This window comes from Stegostoma tigrinum, chromosome 13 (assembly GCF_030684315.1).
Source record: "Stegostoma tigrinum isolate sSteTig4 chromosome 13, sSteTig4.hap1, whole genome shotgun sequence".
NCBI lineage: Eukaryota > Metazoa > Chordata > Chondrichthyes > Orectolobiformes > Stegostomatidae > Stegostoma > Stegostoma tigrinum.
The window spans coordinates 67,010,055-67,033,999 of record NC_081366.1 but is presented as its reverse complement, the minus strand read 5'-3'; the positions used below and the strand labels follow the sequence as shown (position 1 = coordinate 67,033,999).

At 41.2% G+C, this 23,945-nt stretch overlaps 1 protein-coding gene across 4 annotated transcripts in view; it reads left to right on the top strand.

Annotated features, from left to right (window-relative positions):
- The window catches only part of LOC125458520 (eukaryotic peptide chain release factor subunit 1), an 81,767-nt gene extending 59,556 nt beyond the window's left edge, over positions 1 to 22,211 (top strand). For all 4 annotated transcript variants that reach the window (XM_059650769.1, XM_048543861.2, XM_048543859.2 and 1 more), the window contains 6 exons: positions 2,493 to 2,683; positions 10,888 to 11,017; positions 11,752 to 11,907; positions 12,041 to 12,105; positions 14,079 to 14,226; positions 19,260 to 22,211. In XM_059650769.1, coding sequence (XP_059506752.1) covers positions 2,493 to 2,683; positions 10,888 to 11,017; positions 11,752 to 11,907; positions 12,041 to 12,105; positions 14,079 to 14,226; positions 19,260 to 19,342 — 773 coding nt within the window. In that variant the 3' untranslated portion in view covers positions 19,343 to 22,211. The remainder of the gene's footprint in view (positions 1 to 2,492; positions 2,684 to 10,887; positions 11,018 to 11,751; positions 11,908 to 12,040; positions 12,106 to 14,078; positions 14,227 to 19,259) is intronic.
- Positions 22,212 to 23,945: the final 1,734 nt, after the last annotated feature.

The following is a 23,945-nucleotide window of genomic DNA, read 5'->3' as shown; positions in this document are numbered from 1 at the left end:
GAAAGGTTCAGGAATACAAGTACTGACCTCACTAAAAGCTGATGGATGGGTATAATAAGGGATTTCTGTTATTTTGTGATTTGCAAATCAAAGCAGAAGAAATAATTGTTCAGACCTTTGGTTAAGCCACATCTGGAGCACTGTTCCTTTCTGGGCATCACATCTTAAGAACAGTAGCCCAGATCTTGCAGTCAGTTGTCTACTGGCGGTGATGACTGCTGACTGGGCTGAGAATTTCATGCTAACTGGGTAAATTGCCTGCAGTGGGAATTTCAACTGCTGGCTTCAGCATGGTGAACCAATGAGAGTATTTGCAGTGAGGCCTGCAAACCAAACAAAATGATGTGTGAACCCTTTTTTTAACTAAACTTTTCACATACAGACTGTTTGTTTCCATTTAAAGTTTTTACAAATAATGAGTAATTTTTTATTACTAATTTCTGTAAATAAAATTTTAAAAGCAACTCAAATTTAAAGAAGTAAAATTCATTACTTATCAACCATTCACCTTGATTCTCTACTAATTAGTGCATTAATTTACTATATTGCTAAACAGAGAGCTGAACTTGTGACTGTGTCAGTGTGCAGTCTCTGCACCTGCTGATACTGACTAAATAAATCAATGTTAAATCCAGTTGTGGGCAATGAGTCAAAATGAAGTATAGTTCCCTGCCACTCAGATGTGGCTCTCTGAGACCATCATTGGAGGTTTCTCATAGGTCACTGAGATGCGTTGTGACTTCAGTTTTGACACGCGTGACTTCTGGATGTTGTGGCACTATTCCAAATTTCATTAGCAGCAAATAGTTACTCTTTAGCTCCTCTCAGGATCCTATTCTTCAGGCTATTACACTGGCTTTCAATGGATATCGAGCACAGATTCATAGAAATAAATACGTTCAATAAGTAAGGACCTAAATATCATCATGAATAGGGTTGGTGGAGAGAAATTATTTCTGCTGGTGGAGGAGTCTAGATTAAAAGAGTGCATAGGTATTTTCAATCAACCTTTTGCAGACAGGTTTCAACATGTTTAGAACAGGAGGGCATGAACTCAAACAAAGACCACTGTGCTACAAGAGCCATACAACCTTTTGAATTATACAGTGTCAGCAAACACTTAAAAGGGATTTGGAAATTCCTCTTTTCTCCACCATGTGTCCCTCTCCCCCTCTCTACGCCTCTCCCTCTCTCTCCGCCTCTCCCCCTCCCCCCCCTCCCCCCCTTCCCCTCCCCCCCCTCCGCTTCCCTCGCTCTCGCTCTCTCTCCGCCTCTTCCCCTTTCTCAATGCCTTCTGCCCTTCTCACCCGCACTGTGTCCTGTGCTTGCACGTGCTCTCACACAGTATCCACAATCACATATGTATAATTTTAAGACACAGATTTGCTTTTATTTTTCTTTAGGCATGGCCGTTGAGAACCGTGATACCAGCTAGGTGAAATGAAATAAAGATATAAATAAGAGGTTATCGAAGTCTGTGCTAGAGGGAGCTTGAGTGGTTGACTGGCCAACTGTTCGTGTTTTAATCCGTATATTTATTAGGATAGTTCTTGCCATGTGTAATTTATGATGATTGATCGCTAAAAGAACCAGCGCAACTCAACAGTATTATAACTTTTCTTGTGTGTACGAGTTTGCATATGGGGAATCTGTATGTGAGTATATTGTTTCTTCATTGTTTGAGAGCATTTTAACAAAATGCCAAAAACAAAATACTGGAGATGTTGGAAGTCTGAAATGAAAATATAAAAATTTGGAAATATGCAACTGGTTAGGCAGAATTTGTGTAGAAAGAATGAGTTACTGTTTTATCTGATGGTTTTTGCCTCAGGATTGAGAAAAGGTAAGAGATGTAGTGAGTTTTAAGCATTTACTGAGGGGTGGAAAAAGTGGAGAAAAGAACCATGAAGAAAAGTAATGTTCTCCAATGGGCAGGAAGCCTGGAGAAATTTAAATGACAGCAGCTTGAAGAAAACAAATCGCTGATATTATACAGTGGAACTGGCTAAGGATCCCACCGAAGATACTGCTCAGATTCTGACCTATGCATAATTCCATTTGTTAGATGTTTTCTTACATATCTGGAGAGTTTTGTAATTTACTAGGGTCTGAATTTGACGATCTAGGCTATTCCAGAGAGAATGCTGTATTGTTACTGGTGTCTTTGCGCAGTGCATTAAACTGATAAACTGCAGAATGGTAGGGTAAGATTACAGAACATTATTTGAGGAAGAACAGGAATGTCTTGTGTCCCATCTAATTTCCTTCCCGCTAACAACCAGAATTAAAGATATTGCTAACTTATTTGAATGTTAGTTATTGAACCTTGTGCAGTGAACAGGGTAGCCTCATTGCATTACATAGTAATTCATTGTTGAAAAGTATAGATGAAGACTTGTGCATTTTCAGTATTTCTGTTTTCTTCAGTTTCTTGATTGTGGGCACAGCTTTCCTTGAATCAGATTGTCAAATCCAAACATTTGTGTTTAAAGGCAGAGGAGGTCAGTCAGCTCTGCGTTTTGCTCGCCTGAGAATGGAGAAGAGACACAACTATGTGCGGAAGGTAGCAGAGACAGCTGTGCAGCTCTTCATCAGCAGCGACAAGGTGAACGTGGCGGGCCTAATCTTGGCTGGATCAGCTGATTTCAAAACTGAGCTCAGCCAGTCTGACATGTTTGATCCGGTAAGCTAAATTTTAATTGTGTGCTCGATGAATTGGAAGTATATCAAACTGTCTACCAAACTGTGAATCACAATATACTACTATTTATACAGAACCAAAACAGTCATGTATATTAATTTTAGACAAGGAAACTAAATGTCATATCTCCAAGTTGCAGGTGAGACAAAATTGGATTAGAGGATGAAATGAAAACGATGTGGTGATGTTTCAGTATGACAAATGCATGGCAGATGAAGAATAATGCAGATAAATGTGAGGTTCTCCACTTTGATATCAAAGAAAGGAGGACAGATTGTTCTTTGGCTCTAGATTAGGAAAAGGGGAGGTGCAGCATGACCTGGGTGTTCTTGTACACCAATTGCAGAAAGTGTATATGTGGGTGCAGCAGGTAGTGAAGAAGGCAAATGGTATTTTGGCCTTCATAGCAAGAGGATTCAAGAACAGGATCAGCAACATCTTGCTGTGATTGTACAGAGCCTTGGGGAGACCATAGCTGGAGTATTGTGTGCAGTTTTGGTCTCCTTACCTGAAGAAGAATGTTCTGACTATGTAGGGAGTGCAACAAAGATTTACCAGAATGATTCTTGGGATGGTAGAGTTGCTTTATGAAGACGCACTGAATCAGTTAGGTCTGTATTCACTGGAATTTAGAAGAATGAGGGGGTCTTGTAGAAACTATAAAATTGTTACAGGGCTAGATGGTAAATGCAGAAAAGAGCTTTCTGATGACCACCAAGCCTAGTGCTAGGGTAGCACTCTAAAGGTGCAAGATTGGCCATATTAAATTGCCTGTAGTGTACAGGGATGTGGAAGCTAGGTGACTGCCCATGGTAAATGCAGGGCCATGGGGATAGGGTTGAGGGGTGGGTCTGGATGAGTTGCTCTTTAGAGGGTTGGTGCACTTGATGGGCTCAATGGACTCTCTGCACTGTAGGGATTCTATGAAGAATGGATTTGTTCTACTGCTTTTGAGAGTTACTTCTTCATTTTGAATTTGGGTTTGAATCCAGACAGAATTCCTAAGGGTAGGCCTCCTACGCTCCTTCAAACTCTTCATTTCCAACTGCTGTCGCAATATCGATTGCCTCAACCCGTCCACCCCTCTCACTTACTGCGACTTCTCCCCCAAGGAACGTGCAGCTCTCCGCTCCAACCCTAACCTCACCGTTAAACCCGCGGATAAGGGAGGCGCACTCTTGGTATGGCACACGGACATTTATGTAGCTGAGGCCAGGGCGCCAACTCTCTGACACCTCCTCCTGCTGACCCCTTGACCATGATCCCACCCCTGACCACCAAACCATCATCTCTCAAACTATTCACAACCTCATCACCTCAGGTGACCTCCCACCCACAGCCTCCAACTCATTGTTTCCCAAAACTGCACCATCCGTTTCTAGCTCCTTTCCAAAATCCACAAACCTAACTGCCCTGCCGACCCATTGTCTCAGCCTGCTGCTGCCCACTGAACTTATCTCAGCTTATCTTGTCTCTGTTTTCTTGCCCCGGTCCAAGAGCTCCCTACCTGTGTCCAGGACACAGCCCATGCCCTTTCCTTCCTCCAGGACTTTCGATTACCTGGCCCCTAGTGCCTCATCTTCACTATGGATATCCAGTCCCTATATACTTGTATCCCCCATGTGGATGGCCTAAAAGCCCTCCGTTTCTTCCAGTCCCTCTCCACCAACACCCTTCTCCACTTAAATGAACTTGTCCCTACCCTCAACTTCTCCTTCAATTCCTCCCACTTCCTGCAAACTAGAGAGTGGTGGTATGGGCACCCACATGGGCCCAAGCTATGCCTGCCTCTTTGTAGGATACGTGGAACAGTCCCTCTTCCGCTGCTACACTGGCACTATCCCCCACTTCTTCCTTCACTTCATTGATGACTGTATTGGCACTGCCTCGTGCTTCCACAAGGAGCTTGAACAGTTCATCAACTTTACAAACGCCTGTCACCCCAACCTCAAATTCACCTGGACCATTTCCAATACCTCTCTCTCCTCCTTGGACCTCTCTGTTTCCATCTCTGATGATCGCCTCATAACCGACATCTATTTCAAGCCCACTGACTGCCACAGCTACTCAGATTACACCTCCTCTCGCCCACCTCCCTGCAAGAATGCAATCCCCTACTCCCAAATCCTCCGACTCCACCACATTCTACTCCTAATACGGGGCATTCAACTCCGGCACACCACCAATGTCCTCCTTTTTCAAGGATCGTAACTTCACCCCTTCCAGTGATTGAAAATGCCCTTAAATGCATCTCTTCCGTTTCCACACCTCTACCTCACATCACCTGCCCCCACCCCAACAAAAGTAAAAATAAAGACAAATCACCCCACCACCCTCTGCATCCAACGCATCATTCTCCGCCTCTTCCGCAGCTGACAGTCCAGCCCACAACCAAAGCTGTATTTCTCTCCCCACCCGTAACTGCATTTTGTCTGACTGCTGTCTCTGCAACTCCCTTGTCTGGTCCACACTCCCTACTAACCCCACCACCCCTGGCACCTTTCCTTGCAACCACAGGAAGTGCTACACCTGCTCCTACACCTCACCTCAAACGTCCGTTCAAGGCAAAAAAAAACCTTCAACATCAGTGGTGGTTTGACCTGCGCATCTCTCAACTTGTTCTACTGCATTTGCTGCGCCTGATTTGGCCTCCTCTACATCGGTGTAGAGCATCTGTGTTCTGTATGTGACAAACAATGACACCTTCCAGTTGCAAAACATTTTAACTCCCACTTCCTTGGTGACATGTCCATTCTGGGCCTCCTCCAGTGTCACTGTGACGCCAACCACAAAGTGGAGGAGCAGCACCTCATTCCACCTCGGGAACCTACAGCCCAATGGCCTAAATGTGGATTTTACCAGTTTCAAAATCTTCTCGCCTCCAACCCTCCCTCTCATCCCTGCTCCTTGACCTGACACAACCTGTCCATCTTCTCTCCTACCTATCTGCCCACTCCCACCTCACTGACCAAATCCAACCACTGCCTCCATGTATTCACCTATCACCATCACACCAACTTCCCCAGCCCCACCCCTCCTCTATTTATTTGAGATTCCCCCTTCCCATTTCTGCAGAAGGGTCCTGACCCGAAGCATCAGCTTTCCTGCTCCTCTGATGCTGCCTGGCCTGCTGTGTTCCTCCAGCACCACATTGCGTTAACTCTGATTCCAGCATCTGCAGTTCTTGCTATCTCAGAATTTCTAATGCCTATTGTACAGCAAATGTCTTTACTTTCTCACTCTCCTTATCAGACCCTTCACGCTGACAGTGTTTTCAACATCAACAGGTGTTATGGATTTTGATTTTCACCAAAAGTTTGTGTTTAGGAAAACAGTGTTCAACCATTTATTCCTTGATCTACTACATCATTCGTCAAGTTAATGGCCGTGCTGTGAAATATCTCCATTTGCTTCAAATTCCTTAACTTTTGGGTTACGAAGATCTACCAATCTCAGAATTAAAATGAACCTGTCTTGTGTTTTCTGAGGTGTGTACATTTCTCCTGGTGGTGGAGACAGCATTTGACGAGACCACTGCCTTCTATCTGTTATCCCACATTAGAAAGTAAACCGTACAATTTAATTCACCAATTCTTCCACCCCTCACCAATCCATTTTGTTCACTGTGTAGAACATTGATTTGAGGGGCCTGATTACCATGGTGACAACGTGCAGGAAATGTCCAACTGAAGCTATTGGCAAATTGCATTTCAGAGTTGGAGCTGCAAGTGAATTCACTGTGGAACATCCGCAATGCTGAACAAGCTGTAGATAACGCATTCATTTGAGGGGGTCGCATCACAGGTGAAGACTTGACAGATGGAAAGGCAGGGGTGACTATGGGGTAGAGTAGAGAAAAGTAGGGATCTCAGGAGTCCACTGTGGCCATCTCCATTTCTACAGGTTATATTATTTGGATACATATGGGTGGGAGATGACTATGGGAACTTCATGGCACCATGGGTTTCTCTGGTGCACAAGAGGGGACAAAGAAGAACTGTAATGCAATCTTCCAAGAAACAGGTTGAAAAGATTGATGGAAAGGTTAACTATTAATGTTAATGGGCTACAATACAAGTGGGAAGAAGTTTAATTACAGCTGTACAAAACTCTAGTTAGACTTGACCTTGAGTACTGTGTGCAATTTTGGGAACAACACATTGGGTGAGATGTGTAGTATGCTTCAGAGTCATCAAAATGTCAGTGTTAACAGGCATTGATATTTGGGTAAGATCTGTCAGTTCTGATCTTTGGAGACTGACTTTTGGAGGACTGAGTAGTAATGGAATGCCTGTCTGGTGGAGAATAAGCCCAACTTTTCTCTGCAGAAAATGCAACAGAATGCCAGATTGGGGCTTCTGACCTAACTAGACACTGCATATTGTGGACCACCATGGCAGATATGGAGTGATTTCAGCAAGTTTTGGTTTTGAAAGAAATTAACAGGTTAGCAAGAAACTAATTACATTGCTTGAGGAATCCAGAGCAAGACAATAAAAAATCAGCACTGGGCCATACGGGTGAAAATTAAGAAATGCTTCAAACAAATATGATGGACGTACAGAACAATTCCTCTGAAAAAGGAGGAAATGATTGATTTTAAATCCATTTGCTAGCCAAAGATAAAAGGGAGAATGGGGCCAAGGAAGATTGTTAAAGTTGGACTACTGACTGCTCGTGATCTGTGGAACAGGCTGATTGGTCTGCTCCTGGTCATGTATCCCTCAGCAAGTTGTTGCCCAAGGCAAGTGGCATGGTCAATAGGGAGTGAATTTAAATTATGATTGCTTTTCCCTTAAGCCTGAAACAGCAAGGTGTTGCTTTTCTGTTGCAAGCTGTTTCCTTTTTCTTCAGGCTTTACTGTGTTAGGCTGAAAGATGTTAGCCAAATGCCAGTTTTCGGATTCCAACTTTTTAAAGATCTGCAGCAAAATCCTTTTAAGGTGAATTCAAAGAAAGAGTTATTAACAAAACATTTGGAATGCTGGGGATATGTCGTTCTGTACATAAAATATCGTACATGCACATAAGCATGCAGGAAATTTGGGGAAGAAGGACAGGAGAGGTTCTAAATTAATATTTTGTGTAAACATAGCTTTTAAAATCAGGTCACATGAATTACTAATATCCAGTGATCATTGTGCAATAATGGTTATCTTGGGGAACTAGACCCCGTAATTTTCCTCCTTGCAGATAGTGTAGACGTCTTTCGCCAAGAATTAGGAAACAAGTGAAGGGTCTGACACAGGCTGCACACTTGGCCTGGAGTGCTGCTTTCCCTAAGAAGATCGAATTGTAACTTACTGTGAAGCTCAGGATTCTATATTTAAGCAATTCAGCACGCTTTGTCTTCAGTTGCATGACAAAGTTAGGTATTTAAGGTGCTGATAGCCCATCTCATTGGACTAACTGGAAAGTCACTAAGCTCACAGTAGCTTTACCTACTCCATCATAAGAGAGTTATACAGCACAGAAACAGACCCTTCAGTCCAATGCATCTGCACCAACCAGACATCCCTATCTGATCTAGTCCCATTTGCCTGCATTTGGCCCATATCATTATAAACCCTTCCTCTTCATATGCCCACCAGATTCCTTTTAAATGTTGTAATTGTACCAGCCTACATCACTTCCTCTGGCAGCTCATTCCATACACGTACCACCCTCTGCATGAAAATGTTACCACTCAGCTCCATCATAAATTTATCCTGTCTCATCTAAAACCTATGCCCTCTAGTTTCCACCCTAGGAAAAATTGGCTATTCACCCTATCCATGTTCCTCATGATTTTATATACTTCTACAAACTCACACCTCAGTCTCTGATGCACAAGGGAAAAACACCCCAGCCTCTTCAGCCTCCCCCTATAAACCAAATGTTCCAGACCTGGCAGCATCATTCTAAATCCTTTCTAGACCCTCTCAAATTTAACAACATCCTTCCTATAGAAGGACAACTAGAATTGCACACTGTATTCTAAAAGTGGCCTCACCAGTGTCCTGTACAGCCTCAGTATGACAACCCAACGCCTATACTCAATGTTCTGACTAACGAAGGCAAGCGTGCCAAATGCCATTTTCACCATCCTGTCTACGTGCGACTCCACTTTCAAGGAACTATGCACCTGCAGTTCTTGGCTTCTTTGTTTGACAAAACTCCCCAGGGCCCTAACATTAACTGTAACAGTCCTGCCATGGCTTGCCTTACCAAAATGCAACACCACACATTTATCTAAATTTAAATCCATCTGCCACTCCTCAGCCCATTGGCCCATTTGATCAAGATCCTATTGTACTCTGAGATAATCTCCTTTATTGTCCACTAGACCACATATTTTGATGTCATCTATAAACTTCCTAACCATATCTCCTATATTGACATCCAAATAATTTACATAAATGTCAAAAATAATTGAAATTGAGCCATGCCTAGTCCTTTCCTGACTCGCTTTCCATCATCCATACGTTTGGATTTGTCCAGAACTCTGCAGCCTATATCCGTACTCACATCAATTCGCATTTACCGGACTGTGCTCCCACGCCCCTCATCCCGTCGATTAGCCTTAAATTATGGATTTCTCTACCTACTCCGCTATTTTTGATGCTTATTCTCCTTTAAGACCCTCTTTGCAAATCTACCTTTTTGAAGAAGTGCCCAGTCACTAATTCTAATAGGATGTTCTTCACCATGGTGTGAAGGATAGTTTGAAGAACCTCAGGCATGTGTTTACTACATTAAGGGTACAAAACAATGCAAGTTGTTATGTTGATGGAGCCACTTAAAACATTATCTTTTGGGCATGTATCTGCTCTTCACAGAGCATCAGCTGCTGCTGGTGTTTTGTGGTACAGATCCACCTTTCAGTGCCTATTACTGTGAACTTCATCACAATGTTGGTAAATGTCTCAGCAATAAGGCTGTCACAGCCACATTTTATCCTGCCCTAACCTACTATTCACATTCATTCACTGGGGCTAACTGAAAGTCATCAAAGATGGTTGCTCTTTCCTCGCTAAAAGTGGACTGACAGAAGCTACTTGGAAAACTGGCTAATTTTCCAGCTGAAATAATGGGAGGGAATTAAGCGTGGAGCTTTTTTGGTCAGGCTGGCTCAGAAGCTAATTGAAGCTCCTTCATCTCAATAGATGATTGTTTCAAATGCTTTCCCAACATCTGGGGAAAGAAAAATGCTACTGGCATTTATTTGTATTTTAATAACATAAAACCAAGGGGAGCACACATTTCCCAATATGTACCAAATAGAGAAGGTCCAGTGCTGTGCTGTGCATTTCTAAACTTGCCCCAATCATCAGAAGGTCTATTTTGAAGTGTTATAACTGTTAAAAACATGACGGCTTGTTTTAAGAAGAAAATGAGCTTTTGCTTTCCTTTGTTCAGAGCTGGGTGGAAACAGACTGCTCATTTCCTAGTACAGAAACATTACGGAAGAAGGGTCACTGGACATGAAACATTAGCTCTGCATTTTGTCCACAGGTGTGCCAGATCTGAGTTTCTCTAACAATTTCTGTTTTTGTTTCAGATTTCCATAATCTGCATTTCTTTGTTCTCTTTTCACCTCCAAGTCTTCTGTAACAGCTTTAGCCAAAATGTGCAGTGCAGGGTGTTCAGAAGCTTCTGGAGATATGATCTTGCAGCAAGCATTGAAAATGTTGGAGAAACTCCAGTCTGGCAGTATCAGTGAAGAGAGAAGCAGAGCTATCGTTCAGAGTCCAGTATGACTATTCTTTAGAACTAGCACTCTGTTCTATTTGATTTGTACTTATTGTCCTAATTGTAGTTTGTGCGGAAAGAGGCTATCTTTGGTGCTTCCTTGTTGCTGGAGGAAACTTGAATCATGTCACCAAATTCTGCTGTCAGCAACATGAGCTGTTTGCAAATGAAGGAAACAAATGATGTCAAGTTTTTGTGCTTGCGAAGGCTTCCATCTTTCAACCATGTGGGAGGTGACTTCACTGAGTTTGGGCACACATGAGATCCAGTCTGAGCTACCTTGTCTGCATGACTCATGACTACTTAGGATTTCTTTTGGTATTTAAAAGCTGTGCAAGTGTAGATTGGAAATGGGAGACTATACTGCTTCTGTGCTGTTGTACCCAATGGTGTGTTTTTCCTTAAATTACTAGAAATACTTGTCTCCTCATAATTTTTTTCTGCTTTTGTGCACAGCGATTGCAAAGCAAAGTACTGAAACTGGTGGACATTTCATATGGAGGTGAGAATGGTTTTAATCAAGCAATCGAACTGTCAGCTGAAGTCTTGTCCAGTGTGAAATTCATTCAGGAGAAGAAACTAATAGGTGAGAAATTCCTTCTGTGGTTCTCTACAAATGTATTTCTTCTTTAAAGAATACTTACATTTTATGACGCCTTTCGCTGTTATGAATGTCTCGGAGCACATTATAGACAGTAACGATGCTATCGTGTAGAAAGCATGACGGTTAATTCTCCACATTGAAAAGCTGTACAGACTGCAGTGAGATAATTGAGTTGGCATTGGCTGCCTTTTACTGACCATATGGCAGTGGGTGTTCCTCCTGTAACCATAACCTCTCTGAACATTGTATTGCCCTCACCTACTCTCCATATATATGGAGTACTTTTGGTAAGATTGAGTGGAGAATAACCAGGGAAAAGATTCGGAATTCCTACAGTGTGGAACAAGCGCTTTGGCCCAACTTAAGTCTGCACCACCCCTCAGACAATCCCACCCAGACCCATCCCTCATAACCCACTAATCTACACATCCTTGAACACAATGGGCAATTTAGTTTGTCCATCTAGCTTGCACATCTTTGGGACTGTGGGAGGAAACCTGAGCCCCGGAAGAAACCCACGCAGACACAGAATGTACAAAATTCACACAGACAGTCGCCCAGTGGTGGAATTGAACCTGGGTCCCTGGCACTGTGACGCAGTGGTGCTAACTACTGCACTCAAAGTTCTGTTACCTACATTGGTGTCTGTTCTTACTGTCTCTTGTTGGATCATTCGGTTTAAACAGTAAATAAGTTTCTTTTAAATTTAAATTTAGGGCGATATTTTGATGAAATCAGCCAGGATACAGGAAAGTACTGCTTCGGAGTGGATGACACATTGAAAGCACTGGAGATGGGTGCCGTTGAAATCCTGATAGTTTATGAAAATCTAGATATAATGCGATATGTTCTCCGCTGTCACGGCACAGAAGGTATTTGGAAATCTCTTAATTCTTCAGCGTCATGTTTACACTCCATAGAGTAGAGTTAAGACTAGATGTAATTGTTAATATACAATTGGTAATTGAGATAAGCAGGTGTATTAATTGTCTTCTGATTTCCTAGAAGAGAAAATCTTGTACCTGACTCCTGAACAAGAGAAGGATAAATCCCATTTCACGGACAAAGAGGTACTTTTTTTGTGCACAAAACAGCAGCAAATGGGGTGAGAGGCAATCTTTGAGACTTTATTTTCTAAAGTTTGATCTTGCTTAGGATTGGGAATGTTTGAATAGAATGGCTGTCATTTGTGGGATTTCCTTAACATGACACCTATGAAAAGTTTGTGTAGACTACTTTTCCGTCCTTGCATTTAGGATGTGGTCATGTTGGAGCTTGTAAATTATCTAATGGTACTGATCGGCCTACAATACAGCATACATTTGTTTACACAGCACTTTTGAGGTGCACCTTCAAGCTGCTTTATTGATGCATCATTAAAAGATTGATATTGAGCCAAAGATCAGACATTAGGATGGGTGACCAAATGTTTGATCAAGGATGTAGGTTTTATGAGGTGTTTTAGAAGTGGAGAAAAAATGGTGAGGAGGTTTAGGGAGTCAATTCCAGAGGACAATAGTGAGAGAATGAGAATTCGAGAACTTGGGACCTAGACTGTTGAAGATAAATCAATTTGGGATGAACAAAGATCCAAATTGGAGAAATGCAAAGTTGGCTGAACAATGTCCAACAGGCAATAGACCAATGAAGTTGACAGCAAATCACATCATTCAGTTTCTGCACACTCTTTTGAATATTGCCGTGAAGTAAGACCTGTTGTCAAAACTTTTTGTCTTGCACTTATCAGGTCAAAAGAAGGAATGCTAAATTTCAAATGATAACCACAATTTATACACAGGAGAAAAGGCAGATGATTGTTGGCAAGTTGACTTTGTCAGAGACACTGCTGTAGAGAAAGCAGTGGGAGATGTAGGCTCCCAAAGCTCCTGAGTAATTCAGTAAAATGCCAGGCTTGAACATCTTCCTTTTGTTTGCAGAGAACGGGTCCCTGTGTACGAATATATGTCGCTTCTAGCAAGGGTAAATGAGCCACAGTACAAGCTCGACTGATTATCTTAAATTCAGTGCCAGTGTGATGCCAGGTACGTAGGCCCAACAATTGGCTGATCAGATCAAGCAGCATGTTCCTTCGGTTGTTCATAATGCATAGATTAGAGACTGAACTCAACCAGCCCATGCTTGCAAAACCCAAAAAAAGTCTACTTTCAGACATTTCTTCTATTTTGAAACAAAATAGAATAGACAGGAATATGATAGAAAGCATGCCCCTCCTAGAGTGGTTTGCCAACAACTTTCAGCACTTGCTGATCAATCACGAGTGTGCAAATAGCTACACTAACAACCAATTTGAGATAATTGGTGGAGCTTGTAACGTGGCTCAATATACATTTGCTCAAAGCTTGCTTCAATACCATATCTCTCCTTTCGATACAGTTCACATTCTGTACTACCTTGTAACTGTTTACATGCTCCTTTGAGTAGGAACCTTGTCTTAAGTTTAATTTTTCTTTGCCTTCTTGACCCGAGAAATAACTGTTCTGTGACACGAGAATAGCCTTGAGTAAAGTACCTCAGTAGCTGTGTGAGATTCGTGCACAGCTGTTGATTTTATTTTTCTTTTGATCTGTCTGCTGGTTGCTATGGAGTGACCAACTTAAATGTGTTTGCTTAAATCTTATTCACGTTTATTAGTGCTACAGTAGATTTTATCCTAACGAACATGAGTTGCGAATGGGATTAATTAAGATTTGCTGCTGTTTTCATACATTGATATTATTGTTTCAAGTTAGTGACACTTGACTGAATTGAATTGAAGGCATTGTGGGTTGAGTCTCAGTTATTCTTCCTGTTAAAATATTGCCTTGAACTTGAGTATGGGTAAGAACAGATATTTTGGATTGTGACATTTTATCTTGTGTGCCATTTTTGACACACACATCCCTGCACTGAAGTGGGTGCAATTACATTAATTATGAATTAATAAATGATCCTTTTGAAATTTCAGTGAGTAACATGGTCAAAGTTGCAAAAGGTAAAATTTATTATTTTGGTTTTGTTTCTTCTATTTTTAAACAAAATGTAGACTGGACAGGAACATGAACTAATAGAAAGCATGCCCCTCCTGGAGTGGTTTGCCAACAACTACAAAAAATTTGGAGCTACTCTAGAGATCGTCACAGACAAGTCACAAGAAGGATCTCAGTTTGTGAAAGGCTTTGGTGGGATTGGTGGTAAGAGCTGCATGTTTGAGCTGTGAATTGTATAGCCAACTGACCAACTATTGTTGTTTAATTATAATGCCATTGAGATTGTGTAAAATATCCACCATTTATTAATCTGTACTTCCAAAAGCGGTAAAATGGTAAGCCTAACATCAGTGATAATGGGAACTGCAGATGCTGGAGAATCCAAGATAATAAAATGTGAGGCTGGATGAACACAGCAGGCCCAGCAGCATCTTGTGCTCCTAAGATGCTGCTGGGCCTGCTGTGTTTATCCAGCCTTATATTTTATTAGCCTAACATCAGTGGTGGGTAACTGGTTGGAGGGGATTCTGAGACGCAGGATCTACATGCGTTTGGAAAGGCAAAACTGATTAGGTATAGTCAGCATGGGAAATCATGCCCCTCAAACGTGATTGAGTTTTTTGAAGAGATGACCAAAAGATAGATTAGGGAAGAGCGATAGACATTGTCTACATGGACCTCAGCAAGGCCTGCAACAAGTTATCGCATGATAGACTGTTATTAAAGTTAGATTGCGTGGGATTCGGGGAGACTCAACCAGTTGGATACAAAATGGGCTTGACATTAGGAGACAGAGGGTGGTAATTGAGGATTTGTTGTGCAGACCAGAGACATGTGATTAGCAGTGTGCTGCAAGGCTGGGTGCTGGGTCCGTTGTTGGTTGTTATTTATATAAAGGATTTGGATGTGACTATAGGAGGCATTGTAAGTTTGCAGATGCATCCAAAATTGGGAGTATAGTGGACAGTGAAGAAGGTTATTTAAGAATACAACAGAATTTTGATCAGCTGTGCCAGTGGGTTGAGGAATGACAGAAGGAGCTTATTTTCAATAAATGCACTGTGTTGCATTTTGGTAAAACAAACTAGGTCAGGACAAAACAGGTAATGGTAGGGCCCTGGGGACTGGTTTTGAACAGAGAGACCTAGGGGTGCAGGTACATAGTTCCTTGAAAGTGGCATCAGAGGTAGACAAGGTGATGAACAAGGCATTTGGCATGCTTGTCTTCATCAATAGTGCACTGAGTACAGGAGTTGAGATGTTATGTTACAGCTGTACAAGACATTGGCGAGGCCACATTTGGAGTACTGTGTACAATTGAGGTTGCCCTGCTGTAGCAGGATGTTATTAAACTGGAAAGGGTGCAAAAAAACACATTACCAATACTGGAGGGTTTGAGTTACAAGGAGAGGCTGGTCGGCTGGGACTTTTTCTCCTAGAGCATAGGAGGCTGAGGAGTAATCTTATTAGGGTTTATAAAATCATGAGGGACATAGATGAGGTGAATTGCCAAGATCTTTTCCCCTGAGGAGGGAAGCCGAAAACCTAGAGGGTTTAGGTGAGAGGGGAAAGATTTACAGAGGAATATCAAAAGAACTGCAGATGTTGTAAATCAGAAACAAAAACTGAAATTGCTGGAAAAGCTCGGCAGATCTGGCAGCATCTGTGAAGAGAATCAGACTTAATGTTTCGGTTCTGGTTCTGAGGAACTGTTACTGAATCCGAAAGATTTACAGATAGTTGTGCATATATGGAATGAGCTGCCAAAGGAAGTGGTAGAGTCAGGTACAGTTAAAACATTTAAAAGATATTTCGGCAGGATATGGATAGGAAAGGTTTAAAAGGATATGGGCCAAAGGCAGATAAATGAGATTAGCTCAGTTTAGGAAACCTGGTTGGTGTGGATGAGTTGAGCAGAAGGGCCTGTTTCTAAGCTGTATATCTCTATGACTCAAAATGCCATATTGCTGGTCCTTTATAGTCAGACAAAGACATACAGTTGAGTGTATATACAAATAAGAGATTGCGCTGAAGGTGGGTTACGCAATACATCTAAGATAAAGTCATAGAGACGTACAGCATGGAAACAGACCCCTTGGTCCGATCCATCCGTGCTGATGAGCTATCCAAAATTAATCTAGTCTCATTTGCCAGCATTCGGCCCATATCCCTCTAACCCTTCCTATTCATATACGCACCCAAATGCTTTTTAAATGTTGTAATTGTACCAGCATCCTCCACCTCCTCTGGTAATTCATTCCATACACACACCACTCTGCGTGAAAAAGTTGATCCTTAAGTCCCTTTTAGATTTTTCCCCTCTCTTAAACCTATGCCCTGTAGTTTTAAACTTTGCTTCTCTGGAGAAAACACCTTGACTATTCATTCTGTCCGTGCCCGTCATGATTTTATAAACTTCTTCTGTAAGGTCACCCCTCAGCCTCTGACACTCCAGGGGAAGTACCAACTGCCTATTCAGCCTCTCCCTATAGCTCAAGCTCTCCAACCCTGGCAACTTCCTTGTAAGTCTTTTCTGAACCTTTTGAAGTTTAGCAGCATCTTTTCTACAGGAGGGAGAACAGAATTAATTAAACACAGTTTTCCACATGTAGCCTTACCAATGTCCTGTACAATCACAGCACGACCTCCCAACTCCTGTACTCAACACATCGACCCATAAAGACAAGCATGCCAAGTGCCGCCTTTACCACCCTCTCTACTTGCAACTCTATTTTCAAGAACTTTGAACCTGCATCCCAAGGTGTCTTTGTTCAGCCCTAATTTACTCTCCCAAAATGCAACACCTCACATTTGTCCAAATTAAACTCCACCTGCCACTCCTCTGCCCATTTGTACGTTTGATCAAGGCCCTTGAAGTACTGTGAGGTAACCACCTTCGCTGTCAATGACACCACTAATTTTGGTGTCATCCACAAACTTACCTGCCATACCTCCTGTGTTTTCAACTAAATGATTTATTTAATGTCAAAAAGCAGTGGACTCAGCACAAATCCTTGTGGCACACCATTGATCACAGACCTTCAATCTGAAAAGCAACCCTTCACCATAACCCTCTATCTCCTACCTTCAAGCAAATTTTATGTCCAAATGGCTAGCTTTGCTTATATTTCATGTGATCTAACCTTACTAACTCGCCCACCATTTCGAACCTTATCGAATGCTTTACTGATGTCCATGTGGACAATGTCTACCACTCTGCCTTCATCCATCTTCTTGGTCACTTCTTCAAAAGTCAGTGAGACATGATTTCCCACATACAAAGCCATTTTAACTGTATCTAATCAATCCTTGCCTTTCCTAATACATCTAAATCCTGTCCTTCGGAACCCCCTCCTACGATATACCCAACACTGACATCAGGCTCACTAGCCTATTGCTCCCTGATTTTTCATCACCACCTTTCTTAAATAATGGTACCTTGTTAGCCGACCTCCAGCTACTGATAGAAAGATGAACACAGAATTTCTTAAAGCACAGGAGCAGGTGTTGACCATTCAGCTCCTTGAACCTGCTGTGTCATTTGAGATGAAGACTCGTCATTCACCTCAATACCACTTTTCCATTGCTGTGCCCATGTCCCTTGATGTCATTGGCATCAAAACATCTGTCTTGAGCCTCCATGACATCTGGAGTAGAAAATTCCAAAGATTCACCACCCTCTGAGTCAAGAAATTCCTTCTCATCCAGTCCTAATTGCCTTACCCTTTATTCTGAGACTGCACACCCAGGTTCTGGATTGTAGCCAAGGGATACTTTGTGTATCTACCTGTCTGTCCTGTTAAGAATTCTGGAAGTTACAATGAGATTACCTCTCATTCTTTTAAATTCTAGAAAATACAGGCAATACCATTACAACAAAGGAACCCCCACTGGGGCATTAACTCAGATCTTCACTGGAATTTCACCAGTGGAATGATTTCCACAACCAATAAAACTGTCCACTCTTATCCCTTCCCTTCCACTCTGTAATCCTGCTCGTGTTGAGCCTTTATATAAACGCTGACCTAGCCTTAAAACCATCTTAAGCACATTAGTTCTGAGGAAGGGTCACTGGACCCGAAATATCAACACCAATTTTTTTCTTCACAGATGCTGCCAGATTTGCTGAACTTCCAGCAACTTCTGTTTTTGTTGTTGAGTTAAATAGTTTCTGATTCTGCACACTGCCAATAATAAATGTTATAGACCACACCAAACCCCCTCAAAATGTTCAGAAGGTAATTTAGACCCTAACTTTTTCTTATTTCAAAGGTAAATGTAAGATGTTGTGTCCCAGATGCAATTTGATTGGTCAAACTACCGGATTTAAAACAAAACACACTTTATTCATCCATTGTAGTTAAAAACTACAAAAGAAAGAAGAAATAGGAATAATTTAAGTCTATTTGAACACTTAACAATAAAAGATACAGTAACTATTACTAATTAACTGTTCTAATATTGTAATACCCCATAAATGCACCCTTAGCAAAAGGCAAATTCAGAAAACAGGTTGTCTCGCGTGCAACTCAAGTAGCCCAGGAGGATAAAAGCATGTAGAGAAAATTCTGAGTGTAGCAGCCTGGAGAGATTTACTGCAGCTTCCAAGCCTTCAGAGGCCCTGGCAACAACTGCTGAAAACTTAAAAACTAAAATCCTGGTTCTGTGTAAGCTTGACCACACCCATCCAGGCTACTTCTATTCTCCAACCTTATTTAAAGAAAATACCCCAAGCTTCACAAGCTGTTCACTCATGGATTTGGCGATTGTTTGGTGCCTCTACCTTAACCTCCAAAAAAGGACAAAATAACTTAAAGCCATAGTATTGTCATGCAAGACTTATGGATCTGGATGAATTAAGACTGTGCTGCAGGTTTGAAAAAAAAACTGTTCCCAAACTCTAACAGTCATGTCATGTCTTTGATTCCAGTTAACAGTTCATCTCCTTTATCAGTGTAAAATCAGATTTTACCATGGAATAATGCAGATGACAATAGTGTGTGACTTGACTGGGGGAGCTAGGTAAGAATACTAATATTGGGAGGATGACTGGAGCTTAAAAAAGCTGATAGATATTCATCAAATGTACAAGGCACCCAGATTAAACTCTTGGAATTTGCTCAGCATAAATTAGCAAACGTGGTTCATGTATTTCAGCAGTGACTGTATTCAGTTGTTTCTCAAGGGTTTTAGGGAATTCCTGAAGCTGTAAGTTCCACTTTTTTTGTTTTAAACAGGTATCCTCCGGTACAGAGTGGACTTTCAAGGAATGGAATACCAGGGAGATGAGGAAGACTTTTATGACCTGGACGACTACTAAGTAGTTCGGACTAGGTCTGGTTACAGGTGCCTAACCCTCCAGCATCCAACCCAAGGAGTGAAGATCCACAGCGGAATAATCAATCCCTGCCTTAGAACAGACATTTACACAACTTGTGATACTCTAAATATATTGGAGATGGTGAATTTAAAAAAAAATAACACTGTTCAATTTGTCATAGTGTCAATACAGCAGCAACACCAAACTACTGTGTTCCTAATGCCAGTTTGGACTAATCTTTTGAAATTTTTTTTTTAATTTTTACTTCAATGGGACTTTTGTTGCTGTTGTATTTTATGAAATTCAGATTTTTTTACCTCCATATGTAGAGGCAAATAATAAAAATGGAATGCTATTGAACTTCATTTCTGCAGGCTGAATGGAGATGAGCTCTCTGTTTTCCCCCTTGGAGAGAGTTTCTATATTGAAAAAAGGCAACTTGAGTAACTTGTGCAGTATATGACCCCATTTACATGGGTTATATTGAGCCATGGCTGTACATGAGAAGGAGGGGGCTAGAATAAGGCCTTTGTCATGCAAGTAATTAATCTATTTGAAGTAAAGTGGGGGTTGGGGCGAATTTTCAGATTTGCATATAATTTTCTTTTTGGCTTCCGCCATTGCAAAGGGAGTAGGAAAGAGACCCTCAAGCCTTTTATATAAAAAAATTTAGAGGGGTTCACTTCCGTAGCATTTTGCCTACTGCAAGGTATTGACAGGATGGGTGCTAGCGATATCTAGTGGTGGTATAAGGTGCTGTAACCCCAAGCAATATTTGTACCTGCAGTGGTCTCGACGGTTTTAGACAAGAGTTCCCATTCAATTGTATTAACAGTAGGTTTCCTTTGGCTGCTTGCAAGTCGAGAGCCAGTAAATTCTAACTTTGGGATGTGTGATGGTTTTGATCTAGATGGCTGTGTATTGTATTAACTTAGGATCTGCTCCATATTGGGGTTTATTGTTGGTACAGTACGCGTATGAACTGGGCGCACCCTTGGGATCATGCTGCAGGACCCAGCCTCTGCTGCACAAACTGCAAATTGGAAAATTGATGTCTGTGTGATTCTTCTAAGTAGCCCACTTTCTAGCAAAGATACCCAGGCACCATCATCCACTCATTAGATGCAGGTATCACATTTCCATTGGGGTTTGAGTTCCTGTTGAGACAGTGCAAGGAAGATCAAATTTAAACCCCTGATTTGACGATCCAGCAACCTGGACAGATGGAGTAAGGTGGCTGTTATTGAACCAGAGCAATTGAAGAGAAATGTTATTGAAAGCGTGATTGTTTTAGTCAAACTGTAAGCTGGTTAAAATAGAACATTAAAACTGCACAGAGCAGTGAGGTCACATTAGTACAAAGGGAGTGTCTTTGAACAATGACATTGGGATGGAGCTGTACTGAATTGTTGGACAGGCATTGATTGGGAGGTGGATGGATGGAAAATGTCAAAGGAAGGTTTTGTTGACCAGCCTGTTTACTGAAATCTCTTAGTGGATGGTATCTGCTATTCCTTGTTGTGCTTGAAGTAGTCACTTGTTAATATAATTGAAGCAAGGTCATTAAGATTGTTAACTGAATTATATCATTTGTCACATTTCAGTAATGAGTGCTGAAGAATGCAGTGAAGTTATGAGTTAAAGGTGGGACAAGTCAATGTACATTTTTACATTGCACACAGTGCACACAATATAATGTTCTGAGTGACTCGTGGTACATGCTTGACGTAATGTTGGAATCAAACCAATATCTGTTTACCTGTGAAATCCTCTAAAGGATAAGAGGAAGGCAGTGATTGTGTTGGGATGTGGTCTTATTTATATCAAATAATGGGGAAGATGATTCCTGATTAGAATTTTCAAAAATATAACATCTCTTTCAAACTCCTTAACTCAGGCCCAGTGTTGCAGTTTAGTTCACTGGCCAGTTTAATATGAATTAGGAGTTCTTTCCTATCTGACAACTATTCAATGCATAGCACCATTGCCATTAATCAACAAGAGCCTCCACCTATTCCATATCATCAACTTTGTAATGTGTACGGTGTATTGTTCCCAAAGTCTGTTTCTAACAAGATGTATATTTAGTTGAATACAATAATACACTGTAGAAAGTTGACATTTTAAAATCAGTTTCCCACTATGCTTGTGTTCACTGTTAGGATTAAAATGTTAAGTTTTCAAAAAGCCCTCTGAGTACTGAAATCCGTTTGCAGCTTTTGAAACGTGCTTTTTTGTCCAAACATCCAAAAATAGTCTTCTGTTTTAAATGAGTAAATTTCTAATGCTGAATATATAAACTAGAATTAAGAAAGCAAATGTGCAGATCATGACATGATTGCAGTTCTGTCTTTGTCATTTTGGCCTTTGAAGTTTTCAGTACTCAAAAGGATTTATAGAGAACTTTGAGGTTAAGAAGAGCAAAAATGCAATGTCCTTCTATTCGTCCTCCCCAGCTCCTGTTCAAAATAGAATTGTGCTGGACCATGCTTTTAGCACTGGGTTGCTCATACTGTGTAAATGGGGCCATTTTGATACATAAACCAGAAGAATATATATATATATAAATAAATATATATTTACTTTTTCAAATAGCCCACTGCTTGGTATAAGAAGTATGCATTGGAAAGTATGCAGCTCCTTTTGTAGTTTTAATGTTAACTATTTAAGTTTGGAAATGATGCCAAAATGTTTTTGTATTTCTTTGACCAATGTATTCTCCTGATAAGGAAGTGATCTATTGAATTCAGAGAAAAGGGGTCGATCTCAGCTTTCGTGCACTACAGCCTCTGCAGAAAGATTCCAAGCAGCAACTTGGTGTTGTGATGTACAGAAATGGAGAAGAGTATTAAAACCATATTTAAGAATATCACTGGTTTGAGTCGTGTTATTTTGATCTGTTAGGGGAAACTTGATCTCAGAGTAGAACTTAAGATCACCCCTCAAACAGTAGTTTGCAAAGGCACTGTGAAACTGGACAGTATGAAGTGGATGATACCATGTGTAATCAGTCTGCAACAGCAGCTCATCCTGGCCATGAGGCCATAGTTAGTCGTAGCCCTTTCTGACTCTGGAGAGCAATAAAATAAAGTTACCACAGTTCCAAACTGACTATAGGGTGCTGTACCACGAGAGACAACTGGTGTTAAGTTTAACCGCAGGATCACCCCACCTGAGGCAGGGGGCAAGATGGAAAAGATGGGTCTTTCATGGCGATATCAGATAGTATGGGAATTGAACCTGTGCTGTTGGAGTCACTGCATTGCAGACCAGATACCCAGCTAACCAGACAGCATTACCAGCTTTCTGATACTTGTTCAATGATTGCAACTGGACAACACTAGTGCAATTATTGGATGAGGACAGGCTCAGCTCCCCTGATGATTCAAGTCAAATTTTGTCTGTGATTGGTGTAGGATTCTACATGAGAAATTGGTACATCAGTAGCCTATGATCTAAAGAGAGCAAATGACTGGTACGTACTACATTACGATCCCATTCATAATTCATCAGTGTTTACCCCATTTAGTAATTCTGTGGATCAATATAATATGTAAGTATTGACAGAACCAAATTACAGAAATGTAGAGGAGAGCGATTCAACCTGTTTCCTTATCCACTCTACAATTCCCTTCCATTGATGCATTTCCTAAGAGCTTTTTTTTAAAATTAAAAGCTTGAGTTGCCTGTAAGTGTTTTTCTGATGAAGGGTCTAGACCCGAAACATCAGCTTTTGTGCTCTTAAGATGCTGCTTGGCCTGCTGCGTTTATCCAGCCCCACGCTTTATCTTGGATTCTCCAGCATTTGCAGTTCCCATTATTTCTTGCCTACAAGTGTTACTGGATTGTGGGGTGGGGTGGGGGGGTTGTCCATCCAGCAAACATCAAATCTCTTGCTATGTGTGTTTTTGTAGAAAGCAATAATTTTTAACACTAGGTTCAGCTCATTAAACCTAATAGCCAATTCTGACATTCATAGAAGTTTCAGAAGTGCCCCACCACCACCAAACATCTGGCAAGGAAAAACCAATTACATTTCTGAGGAAGCCTACAAATTAAAATTTAAATTTTAATATTTAGAATGGCCATTTGATTGACTTTATAGTTTTATTGAGTTTAATGATCATCTTGTGCTTTTACAGGTAGCATTTTGTGGAGCAAGCTCCTGGTTTCTACTGGAAACAATTGAGTCTTGATTTTCTTAATGGGTCCAATTTTATGAATGTGCTTCTTGTTCTTGATTCTCCTATGGAAGGGGACTATTTCTCTGTACATCAAGTTCTCCAGCCAAAGTTATGTAAACTACTTTTAAATTGGAAAGGTTAAAAATACTGAGGAGCTATGGTAGAGGGAGAGTTAACATTTGAGTTCAATTACCTTGATAGGTCCTTGACCTGAAACAGTGGGTTGAATTATACAAACTGCTGTATTACCCATGTGCCAAAGCAAAAAGATCAGCTTGGCCGTTGGAACATGGCTGCACTGCAAGTTGTACTGGTTAGTTACATAGGAGAAGAAATATGCCATTAAGGCCATTGAGTATCCTCTACCGTTCAGCTATTCAATACGATTATGACTGATCTGTTCTTCAACTCCACATGCC